The sequence below is a fragment of the Artemia franciscana genome, chromosome 4, assembly GCF_032884065.1.
Source record: "Artemia franciscana chromosome 4, ASM3288406v1, whole genome shotgun sequence".
NCBI classification, from domain to species: domain Eukaryota; kingdom Metazoa; phylum Arthropoda; class Branchiopoda; order Anostraca; family Artemiidae; genus Artemia; species Artemia franciscana.
The window spans coordinates 10,252,453-10,264,860 of record NC_088866.1 but is presented as its reverse complement, the minus strand read 5'-3'; the positions used below and the strand labels follow the sequence as shown (position 1 = coordinate 10,264,860).

Sequence of the window (12,408 nt, the reverse complement as noted above, 5' to 3'; positions counted from 1 at the left end):
CGAATTTGGTTCCAATGGTAAGACATGTGGGGGACTTGTAAGTAACAATCGGCTGTTGGGCTAAAATCATATTCAGCGACGAGGGGTTTGCAACTTTTCCTAGTTGGTGTACCCATTTATTTTTTTCCGGTGAACTTGATGTCTATCACGGGAGAGGGACTTGCAATTAAGAATCTGTTCACTTTGGGCTAGAAATTTGTGGAAAAAAGTGCTTTTGATCCTGAAAAGTTAGCAATAGCTTTAAAATACCAACTAGATTATATAAGATATTGTTCCGAGTTTTCATCCGTCACAATGTCTGTTGTTTTTTCATCGCTGAGGAATATCCTTTGATCATGTGATTACTCATCGATAGCGAAGAAACAAAACCAAAGTGTTGCTCTCGCAACACTTTAGCCGGCGAAGTCGGACAAAGGTTGCCACAACACTTCACGTTGCCAGGGCAACGTAGGTTTAGTTTCGATTGGAATGAGCCACTTCCCGATCTTCAAAAGAGGGTCCATTGGTTTGATACGATGAATTCTGGTGAAAAAATAGACATATTCGTGATCTTTCTTTTGAAATAAAAATAACAAATTTGCACTTTCTTTACATAGGAGCTTGAAATCTCTGCATCAGCGTTTTCATATAGGCTGAATCTGACAGTGTTATTTTCATTAAAATCCCTTGACCTTTTGGGGGTGTTTCCTCAATTTTTCGAAAATCTTCTCAAGTTCATAGCTTTTGATGGGTGACATTAGACTTGATGAATTTTATATATATTAAGAACCATAATAAAAAGCCAATTGTTCTGATGTATTACTTGTTACTAAAATTTCTTTTTTATAGTTTTGGGTACTATTCGGTTTTTTCACCCACTTCTGCTTCCACCACTTACAGTTCATTACCAAGGTACCTAGCCTAAGCTATTCGTTCAGGGTCGGTCAAATATAGAATCGCCCGATCGTCACTGAAATGTTGAAAATATAGCAGTTCAAAATAGGGATGCAACCCCTATTTTAAATGAACAAAGTGCGAACGATGTCTACATTTCAAGACTTTGAATCATCTGATTAAAGATAAAAGGAGAAAAAGAGCTTTATTAGTGAAAGATAAACTTAAAAAAAAGAAGTTATCTACACTGAAATGTTAGTTAGTGCTACGAAATTTCTGGGTGTTACCACCTCAAGGGACTTGAAAATTGATTGCCCTATTAATGATATTTTAAAACGCACAAGCGCTACATATTTCCTCCTTAAACTCCTTAAAAAAGTAAATGTCCTGAATCGCATTGTTTGAGAATTTTCGTCTCATTTGTACGCCCAGTGCTCGAGTACGGTTGTTTTTTTTTTAATCCTTATGCCTCCAATGAATTTTTAGAGGGGGCTCTAACTTCCTTTTTTCAGGGCTGGCCACTTTTGGGGAAAAGGATTTAAAACGATAATAGAGACCGTCAAAAAAGGCACCTAAGAATTATTCTTGATTTGAGTAGCTTTCTTCGCCAGAGAGTCAATCTCACCATTATCAAGAAAAGGGGAACAAATATTTCTTTTTGTTTCACCAAGGATACCCTCCATAGCTCCTGGACAAGTTCCCTTTTCCCTAGTAAGTCTTTGTCCCCTGGACTTTGCCTCCCTAGTTATGCCTCACACTTACCCCTTATTACACCGATAAAACTTTCCAAAAAAAGATATAGAAGATCTTTTTTCACATTCCGACCGTTGAAACTACCCTTAATTGGATAATTATATTTAAACTAAACACTCAATTCTGATGCTGAGAACATGAAAACTTCCTTCTTGTTCTAAGAAAGTGTTGAGTTTAAATCAAAAGATTATTTTCGTTTGTTCTTACATTCTTTTATGCAAGTAAAAAGATTACTTCCACAGAAGTGGGGATGGTTATTTTCGGGAGTGATAATCGTTTTGAAAGATAACGTGGGGGTTGATAGGGTGATATCCCCTCATATATAGGATATCCATCAATAGAACATTAGAAACAGACAGGAATTAAATTAAAAACTGAATACTTCAACTGTAGTTAAAGAGTTACACTAAAACTTGAAATAAACATAAGTGATTATAAACTGTGAGTGCTACCACTCCCTCAAGACCCCTAATCTATAAATGTCAACGATTTTAGATACCTTTAATACTCTAAATAAATTAAAACATCAAATAAAGCTCAGAAAATTCGATTTTAAAAGTATCAAGGTAAAACTTACTGATGATAGATAAAGCGTAAGTAGTCAATTACTTGAACTTATTTAGTGTAATTACTTATTTAGAGTACACATAAGTAGCCTTCTATTTGCATATGCCTGCGGAAGCGTAAAGTTCTAAGTTTAAAAAACTTCAACCTTTCATACTTTTTTATACGTAAAATATCCATATTTTTACCTTCACTTCAAACATGTAAGTTCTTGTAAGCTTCAGCTTAAACTATATGTAGTTATATATATGTAAACTAAATGTTCGTTTAAACTATAAAGAATGTAGAGCACGGATTTGTCAGGGTGTCAGAACACGGATTTCAAACAAATTTAGAAAGGTAAGTTTTGTCTCTTGGATTATTTTACAGTTTAAAACATTTATACACTCAGACAAGGCGCAAAAGTTACACATTTTTCAGTTAATGAAAAGATTAAATAAGTAAGCTGCAGAAAACTTGATCTTTGAAAAATTCATAACTTTCAAATAGAACAGGAAAACTTTATACCCTAAAAAATATTTTTAAAATTCGGAAGGGGAGAGGAAAGCGAATACTATTTTATCCAAGCCTAAAAATTTCATACGATCATGGAACCATTATAAACCTGGATTTTGTAGTTTAATCATTTCTTTTATTTCTTTAAATAATTGTTTGGTGAAAACGTTAAAAGAATCATTTTTAAACCGCTACAAAATTGGGACCTAAGCTCTTTTGGTTTTGCAAGTCAAATGTGAGTACTGTGAGTAATGTAAGTACCCACAGAGAAACTGGACCTAGAGAAACAAACCATTTACTTTGAAAGAAGTCAACAATTAAATTTTAAATTGCTAGGCCTTCAAAACTAAAGAAGAGAAGAAACTCTGTCTCCTCAGCCTGTTTTGCATTGATTTTGAATGTTTCGTAAACTTTTCTTTGTAAAATGGGAAAGTTTGCCCCGATAAATCTTTATCCTAATTTTAAGGATCCTAAGAAATAGCTATTTTCCTTTTTAAAATTCCCCTTAAAAAATATCAGGTTTTATTCTCTTTATTTTAGTTAAGGAGTCAATATTTAATATTTCCTCATCCTGAATATATACATTTTAGTATATTTCAATATACTATTTATCAATATATTATTCAATATACTAATTATTCAATATACTAATTCAATATACTAATAGTATATTTTGAGTTTGCCCCGATAAATCTTTTTCCTAATTAGAAGAATCCTAAGAAATTGCTATTTTCCTTTTTAAAATTCCCCTTAAAAAATATCAAGTTTTATTTTCTTTATTTTAGTTAAAGAGACAATATTTAATTTTTCCTCATCCTGAATATATACATTTTTAAAAAGAGAATCCCCCAATCGTCTTTCCTGTATAATTTTTTTTTCTAGATTCTAGGCATTAAGAAAATGCCAAGGAACTACATCTAAAAAAACTGTTACGGCACCCTAAAGTTGCTAAATTTTTTCAGTGACATGAATTGAAATTTTAACAAAACAAAAATTAGATATTTTGAGCTTTAAGTCAGTAATCAGTTCATTGTCAGAATATAGCGTAGTGGTTCAAAACTTTCATAGTTCAAATTGTGAAGGTAGAGCTTAGAAAATTCACAGAGATTTAGCAACAAACTTTGTATATGTATCTTTGAGAAACTTGACAAAGGGAAGTAATTTATTTTCAAGATGGAGTTAAGCATAACTTAGTGAATTTGGAAGTAAGACGAATATCTTCAATAGTGTTTGTTATTCTGTAAAGTTATGGAGAATTTGTGATTTCAAACGTGACTCTATGTTCTCATATAGGGGATACAAAGTGAAAATATACGGGGAACAATATACAATGGTAAGATTAAAAAAAGAAGTTATTTAATGACAAATTATTCAGTTGTTTTTTTTTTCTCTTGAAATCGTTAAAATAACGCATTCTATATTTGACTGACCCTGAACCAATAGCCTGGGCCAAGTACCTTGGTAACGAACTGTAAGTGGTGGAAGCAGGAGTGGGTGAAAAAACCCAATAATAACTAAAAGTATAAAACAAGAATTCTCTTTAACACTTAATACATCAAGCCCTTGGCTTTTTATTCTGGCTCCAAATATATAAAATTCATTAAGTCTAATGTTACCCATCAAAAGCTATGAACTTGAGAAGATTTGGCTATTGCTTTGGCTATTGCCGACTATTGCTTACAAGTCCTCTATCTCACAATTTGTGTCGGCCTAGATTTCGTTTCTGTGTGTACCTTACTACTGAAGTTTGAAACAACTTGAAACTTTCAAACGGTTATACCTCATGAAGGAATTTTTGTACCAGAAAATGGATGTCATATACTTTGATCAGCTCATCAAGAGCTATTGATTGCCGTCGAAAAAAAAAATTCTATCTGTCTTAGTTCAAAAGTTATTTTTTTTGCCGTAGGCGAACTTTCTAACGTCCCCACTTAGAAAGGAGCAAAAAATAAGCTCCAATTTCTTTAGCAATGGGAGAACTTTTAAAGTTTATTAGGCACATCTGATACCATATCTCTACCGCAATCCCAAGTCCGAAAAACTGAATGATAAACTCAGCTGAAATCATGAATAGAAATGGGTAGAAATAATATATGGCAGCACTTTCGGACCCGTCGGAAAATGACACATTTTCGCTTCTGTAAATTTTTCTATTTATCTCTCAAAGAAGATATATTGGCTGTGGGGCCGGGTAACTGCCGCATATATTTAACACTTATAGATTTTAGTCCATATTCAATTTGAAAGTGGTGCCTGCCTGCTTGCCCGCTAGAACGGAGCTTTCCACTCGAAAGCAGAAACATGGTTTGATAAAACGAAAGCTTGGCTGCACAACTTCAGATACTCCTCTCTGACATAAGCTATATAACTCCACTTCACTTCGCACACCATAGGCTCTGGCTCGTGGACAAGCAAAAACCATCCTTTTTGGCCCCAGGTAAGAGTTCTGCGGAGCTTTCTAAAATGTGATGTCGTATTCATCAATCCAGCCTGAGGTCCACACTTCTGTAAAAACCGCACAGGTTAGACCCTTACCAGTTTCCGGGAATAAGCTGAGATAGGTGGCATAGAAAAAAAAAACGGGACAAAACCAAAGTGTTGCTCTCGCAACACAATTAGATGTTCTACTGCCCTTTTAAAGTGACCGAAAAGATTAGCGAGCTCTTAGCCTCCTCCCATGCCCGTTTATTCCAAAAGACGTCTGATCAAAATTTTCAAACAGCCATATTGTTCAGCATAGCTGGAGGGTCCAAATACTATGCCTCTTGGGATGACATAGTCCTTGGAGAAAGGGCTGTAAGTTATTAAATTTGTTCATTGTTTACGTATAGTGTTTGTTATTTTTTATGGTAGGGGGGAGTTTTTATTGGGGATTTCTACGGGGAGAATTTTCTATGGGGAAGAAAGTTCCCGGGTGGAGTTTCCAGGGGAAAATTTACATGAAAAGTTAAACTTTACCGTAAAGAGCGGGGGATAGAGAATTAGGCATTCTAGTTGCCCAATGGCAACCAGAATTCATATATGGGATTCATTTTCTTTGTCTTACTTTCTCTTTGGCGATTCAAAATTATATCTGGAAATGTTCCGGGGGTATTTTCCGAGCGAAAAATTTTCAACGGAGGGAAGATTTCTGAAATAAGTTTTAAAAACAATCAGAAATTAAAGAGAAAAGAAGTTTTTCTCAAATGGAAGTAAATTGTTCAAGGGGAGTTTTCAGAGAGGGTAGAATTTTCCGTGGGAGATTTTACACAGGGAAAATTTTCCATGGAAAAGTTTTTGATGGGTTCGGGGAATTTCTCCACGCAGGGGGAGGTGGATTTACAGTGATTATTTGGAGAACGATCGGAAATTGAACATAAACGAAAAGTTTTTTTTCTACTGAAAGTAAGGAGCTGCATTACAACTTAAAACAAACTGAAATTATTTCGTTTATGAGAGGGGCTGCCATTTCCTCAGTCCCTCGCTCTTTACGCAAAAGTCTAACTTTATGTCCTAATTCTATAGAACGACTCCTGAAATACAAGAGCCATTTAATTGAAAAAAGAAGCTATTTTCAAAGTACCTAATAACTTTAGGGTAGCAAGCGAGGCAATGAGAGGGGTAGCCCTCTTTATATATGGAAGAATTACTGTTCGTTACGAGTTTTGATGTTGTCCATCTTTTAGTCAATTTCATAATGAAATAATTCAGTGTTTTCTTTATTTCAAGGCCGTCAAGCCGTTTTCTTAATTTTCCCTTTCTTTGAAACTGAGCAGCACGAAAAAAATGTATATATATTAAAGTGTGTGAAGCTTTTTAGAAATTAGAGCCTGGAAACTGGTTAGTAACTTTTAATTTTGGAATGATCCCTGCTTACCGTTATGTATAGAATCGGCATAGAAAACTTTTTACTTGGAACTATAATTATAGTCATGCGATTTTCCTTAATTTAATAGACAAAAAGGTAGTTTTTTTCTTGTGACTTAAAAACAACCGTAACCTTAATTTGAAGCGAGAAATATATAAACGTAGTGAGGGCGTTTATTGAAGCTCTGAAGAAGAAGGTGTTCAAAAGACAAAGTTGTGTTACTGGATGTGAGCAGTCAAATAATGCTTTATTTAGTTGCGACGTAATATCGCCTGAACAAACATTTGAAAAGCATCAAACCGTTTCACTTTATTCCAGACTTCCTCAAAATATACTATCTTCATATTAATTTTCTGTGAATCTTTTTATATTCTTTCCACTTTCCCTTTTATTCCAGCTATTTCTGATCACTGTTAGAGTGATTAACAATTTTTTGTGTTGATCTTATGTATTGTAGTTGTACTGTTTGGAAGAGAAAGGCCTTTTTCTACGTGTTGTGATAAATTTGCAGGATACATTAACGTGATTAATGTTCACTAGCTCTGAATGAATGTAATTTACGACGACATGGAAGTACGTTTTAGATCCAGAGAAAAATGAAGAAATTCTCTGAATCTAGGCTCCCACTTATAGGGAGATTATCCAATTTTTAGGGGAAAATCACTTCTTTTAAGGACATGTATTTTAAATCTAGAGAATTGAGGGGATCTGGGGAAAAGTAAGGATTCGTGGGGATATTTAGGGAAAGGGTACTTGTCTGTTATCCAGAATACACTCAAGTAATGAAATTAGGTCAATCATAATGAAATATACCAGAATACACGATGAGAATATTATACTTAAGTAACAAAATTATGGAAACTACAACGAAGAATTATGGAAAGCAGACCACCCAAAACGCAGTATATTAAATACCTAATCTAATCACCTCTATATAAATTAAATATTTAATTAAAATACTTGAATCATAGTTTATCTCACGAAAGAATATATAACCGACTTATAACCGAATGCGAGAGAAAAACAGGTTTACTCAGATCTAAGAAAGTAAACTTCTTGAGTGTGTTCTGGATAACAGGGAAATACGAGGAAAAGTTTTTTTTTCATAGTAAGGCTGTAACTTTTTTTTATAGATTGCATATTCTCAGTTGTCTTGAAAAGCTTCTGTTTCAATAGTAGTTTATATTGTGAAGAGCAGCACCAAATTTCAAAAAAATCCAAAGCACTCGAAGATGCTCAAAGGCCAAGTGATAACACAGATTTATTTTACTTGTCCCGTCAAAAATACCTTATAACACAAATCCAGCAGATCAAAGACCGATTCAAGGTTCAAGTTTGAAGACGAATTTATGATATTTTGGCTTTAGTTGAACCAATGAATGAAAGAAATTTGAAGACAAATTGTGACAGGCTGCTACTTGCAATTGTTCCTGTTCTAACAGAAAAGTTTTCTTTCTAAAAAAAAACGGGCTTAGAATGAAGCTCATAGGAAATGACTGATATTACTGAGCTTCATAAGGGAGATGTCAAGTTAAAGACCTATGAGTTGAGCAATACTTGAAGAAGATACTTTTTCTGAAGAGTTGCGTTGTAGCAGGACAGTCTGAAGGGTTCACCCTAGTCTCACATATTCAAGTCAATTACTGGTTGAATAATGAAAATAAACATTCATCAACTTAGAGCATACCAAAAGCTATCGCTGGCTTCAAGACGAGCAAAAACGCTAGGGATTAAGTGCTGGAGGTGACAATTATTGGGACTATTCTGTGTATTCTCTTTAGCATGAAAGATTTCATGTTATCACTGAATTAAAAAAGAACAAGCTCTATACTTTTCAGAAAAGTTCTGTGGGTATCAAGGGCAAAATATTCTTTTTCTTGGGAGAAATCAGTCTTAAACACAACGAGTTTTAGGAAAAATTGGGTTTAAAATACAGAAAATTGAAATAAAAAAGTGGACCCACTGCTCTTAAAGATATCTTTAGATATTATTTTAATTTGTTTTCTTTGGTCTTGTTCATAAACAGGCTCATTCGCCATTTCAAAAAATGTCATTGATATTTTATATATTTAATATATAATATAAATCTTATTTTTAATATTTAAATATTTATATTATATAAATATTTATTTTATTATTAACATTTAATATAATATATTTAATATATATATTAAATTTATAGATATAGAAAGCTTGGAAATTCTTTTACTGGTTATCTACCCTCTGAACGCACCTGCAGAAGTGTGTTTAGCTCCTTAGAAGTGGTTAAAGACCTGTCTTTGCTGGGACAAACATGTTTCATCTCCTCGAGCTTAAAGATGGCCCAGCATAATTTATATACTTATATCACTATGTGGCAAAATTAAAAAAATATACCAAACTTATTAACAGAACTATTCCTATGAAGTTATGAAAATCTTATGTTCTCTCCTGAGTAACATTTTGAAAAGAGGACTTACGGGTTGGATACTCTCTTTGTTTGTCTACTTTCTATTATTCTAAATTAAAATTTATGTTTTATGGTTCACTTTCTTCTCCCTTTCACTCAAGTAGAAGAATTGACTAATATATGCCAAAGATTTCCTCCCAAGAAAATGAAACGACCACTGAAACAATATTTTTTGTATTCAAAATATTATTTTCTTAATGTGCTTTTAAATATGCAAGGATGGCGGATTTTTTTGTCTTTTAATTTTAAATAAGATTAAACCGTCTATTAATATACCATGACACTGATTTTAGGCAATATTTCATTTCCTTCGAGAAGTGAAATGGGATGCTTTGAATGCCGTTGGCAGTGAATCGTCAGACATTTTGACTTATCTTACGGGAAAATCCAGTTTATGTTTTCAAAACTTAGCAGATCAGAATGAATGTTCCCGTTTAACTTCACCCTTTGTGCTTTTTGACTTAGAAACTTGTGACTCATTTTCCAGTAACAGTGTTGCATTAGTGCCAGGAAGTATTAGTGACAGTGAAATAAAACGCCTAAATTTGAATGGTGTTGGAAAACTGATTGCAGTTACTTCATTCCCGAAGGAAATTCCTGCTTTTGAGCTCGTGTGGTCAAAAAGAAAGCGGATTAATTTGGTTTCAAGCCCAGAAAACAAATGGACACTAGAGCACCTAATGATGGGGAAGAAATGCAGAATATCAGGTAAATTTTACGTCATCTTACTTTTAAGCAAGAAGATATACTATATAAAACAAGTCCCACAATTTTAAATGTTCTGAAAATTAACTCGGCAGACTATTATGTAGCTCCAAATGTGTTTTGCCACCTTTATTCATATTAGTCTTGTTTGGCTTAGGAAACTCAAGCTGCGCTAATTGGCGAAAAAGCCAAGACAAATAGCCTGAGTGAGAGGCACAGCCTTTTCAGGAAAGTATAGAAATGATGTCATTTTCACTTGTTGATACATAATCTATCATCCATCTTGGGTCAGAACTAAGATAGATAGTGATAGAACTTTAGATTCTTTAGGTTTTTATTCAAAAAGTTGACAAGTCACACGAAGATTGGAGAAAATCGTATTTTGCGTTTCTTCGGAAATCAGAACCGATTATGTTAAGTCCAGCTAATATCCATGCTTAGCTAGACAAAAAGGTCAACTCCCTACCAATCTTTGTTTGTTTTCTCATTTCAAGGCAGCCCTGATTGGTCCAGTGTGACGAGGACACGAGATTGATGTCTAAATAAGCAAACATGTGAACGGGACATCAGGCGTAGCGCGAACTTTTAGCGAAGGTCAACCATTTGAAGACCCTCGTTTAAGTTTGTCATTCCCCAAAATTTTAGCATCACTTAGCAACTTTGATTTGACACTTCATTAAACAGGAATGGTTGACTTATTTTTGTTTTTTGCATTTTTTTATGTGAGCCATTAAAAAACCAAATGAATTAAACGTATTTGTGATTATAAGTATATATATATATATATATATATATATATATATATATATATATATATATATATATATATATATATATATACTAGCTGTTGGGGTGGCGCTTCGCGCCACCCCAACACCTAGTTGGTGGGGGCTCTTCGCGCCCCCCAAGCCCCCCCGCGCGCGTAAGTCGTTACGCGCCATATTAGTTACGCGCCATTGTAGTTGTGTCCCTATGTCCCACCTGTGAATATAGATATATATATATATATATATATATATATATATATATATATATATATATATATATATATATATATATATATATATATATATATATATATATATATATATATATATATATATATATATATATATATATATATATATATATATATATGAGAGAGTCACAAGAAAAAAGATAAGGACTATATATATATATATATATATATATATATATATATATATATATATGTTTTTAACTACGTAAAACTTGCGAATATACAACATTCTTTGCTGTCCCATTGTCTGTGCATATAAATAGATTGTCAGGTTTACCGACTCTTGAACATGCAACATATAATGGTCAATGGGAAAACAATCCGTATTCAGATCTATACCTCATGATTCTAATGATTGCCCTTGAGCTTTGTTGATGGTGATTGCTAGTCGACCATTCCCTGAGTCGCCATCGTCATTTATATATCCCCCTGTGCACCCCGGCTTCCCCTTTGTAGTTATGTCCCTGTGTCCCGGTCGTCATTTATATTCCCTGTGTCCCGGTCGTCATTTGCCCCAGTCCCGGTCGTCATTTATATTCCCTGTGTCCCGGTCGTCATTTGTGTCACGGTGTCCCAGTCTCTGATTTCTCTTATGTCCCGGTGTCCCGGTCGTCATTTATATCCCCTGTGCCCCCCGGCGTCCCCGTTGTAGTTGTGTCATTTATATTCCCTGTGTCCCGGTCGTCATCCCGGTATACATTCGTTTTTGAATTGGTATATGATGAAATAAATTTTTAATTTTTTCCCTTTTTTTCCTTTTAGTTTTTTTATTGGTTTTGACCTTTTTTTAGGTTTTTTAGTTTTTTTCTTTTTTCTTTTTAGTTTTTTTTGAAGTTTTTATCTTTTTAGTTTTTTATTTTTATTTATATTTTTTTAGTTTTCTTTTTCTCCTTTATTTTTCAGTTTTTTCCTTTTTTTAGTTTTTTTTCTTTTTAGCTCTTTTAGTTTTTACCTTTTTTAGTTTTTATTAGTTTTTTAGATGAAAATTTTTTTAGTTTTATTCCTTTTTTTCTTTTCAGTTTTTTATTGGTTTTTACCTTTTTTCTAGCTTTTTTATTTTTTTTTCGTTTTTTCTTTTTACTTTTTTTTTAGTTTTTATCTTTTTTATTTTTTTTTATTTTTATTCTTAATTTTTTTTTTATTAGTTTTTAGTTTTTTTTGTAGTTTTTGCCTTTTTTAGTTTTTTCAGTTTTTTTTTAGTTTTTAGATTTTTACCTTTTTTAGCCTAACCAGGATTTGAACCTGGGACCTTCATTCTCCGTTCTGACACCCTCTCTCACCGAGTGACTACTCCAGCATGTTCATTTTGGTGTTTTAAATGGTATATTATTAACCAAATTAATGTGTTTTACAATATACTAAGCATCGTCATAACAAAAATGACGACAACTAATTTCATGACGTCAGTCAACACAGAAATTAAGTTCTGAAATTAAGTCATGAAATTAGTTGCCGTCATTTTTGCTTTGACGGTGACGTCATTCAATTTATATAAGACATATGTTCACGTAGAAATCTATTAATGTTTAAGTTTACAATGACTGATGAAGATGCTCAAAGAGTCTATGCCAAAAAACTTGCTGCTGATAGAGAAAGTCAGAAAAGAAAGCGTGCCGAGGAACTATCAGCAGCAAGTTTTTTGGCATAGACTCTTTGAGCATCTTCATCAGTCATTGTAAACTTAAACATTAATAGATTTCTACG

General features: G+C 33.3%; 1 protein-coding gene across 2 annotated transcripts in view; it reads left to right on the top strand.

Moving 5' to 3' along the window:
• Nucleotides 1-12,408, top strand: part of LOC136025973 (uncharacterized) — a 157,772-nt gene that overhangs the window by 53,829 nt on the left and 91,535 nt on the right. For both annotated transcript variants that reach the window (XM_065702092.1, XM_065702091.1), the window contains exon 5: nt 9,275-9,689. In XM_065702092.1, the coding sequence (XP_065558164.1) occupies nt 9,275-9,689 (415 nt within the window). The remainder of the gene's footprint in view (nt 1-9,274; nt 9,690-12,408) is intronic.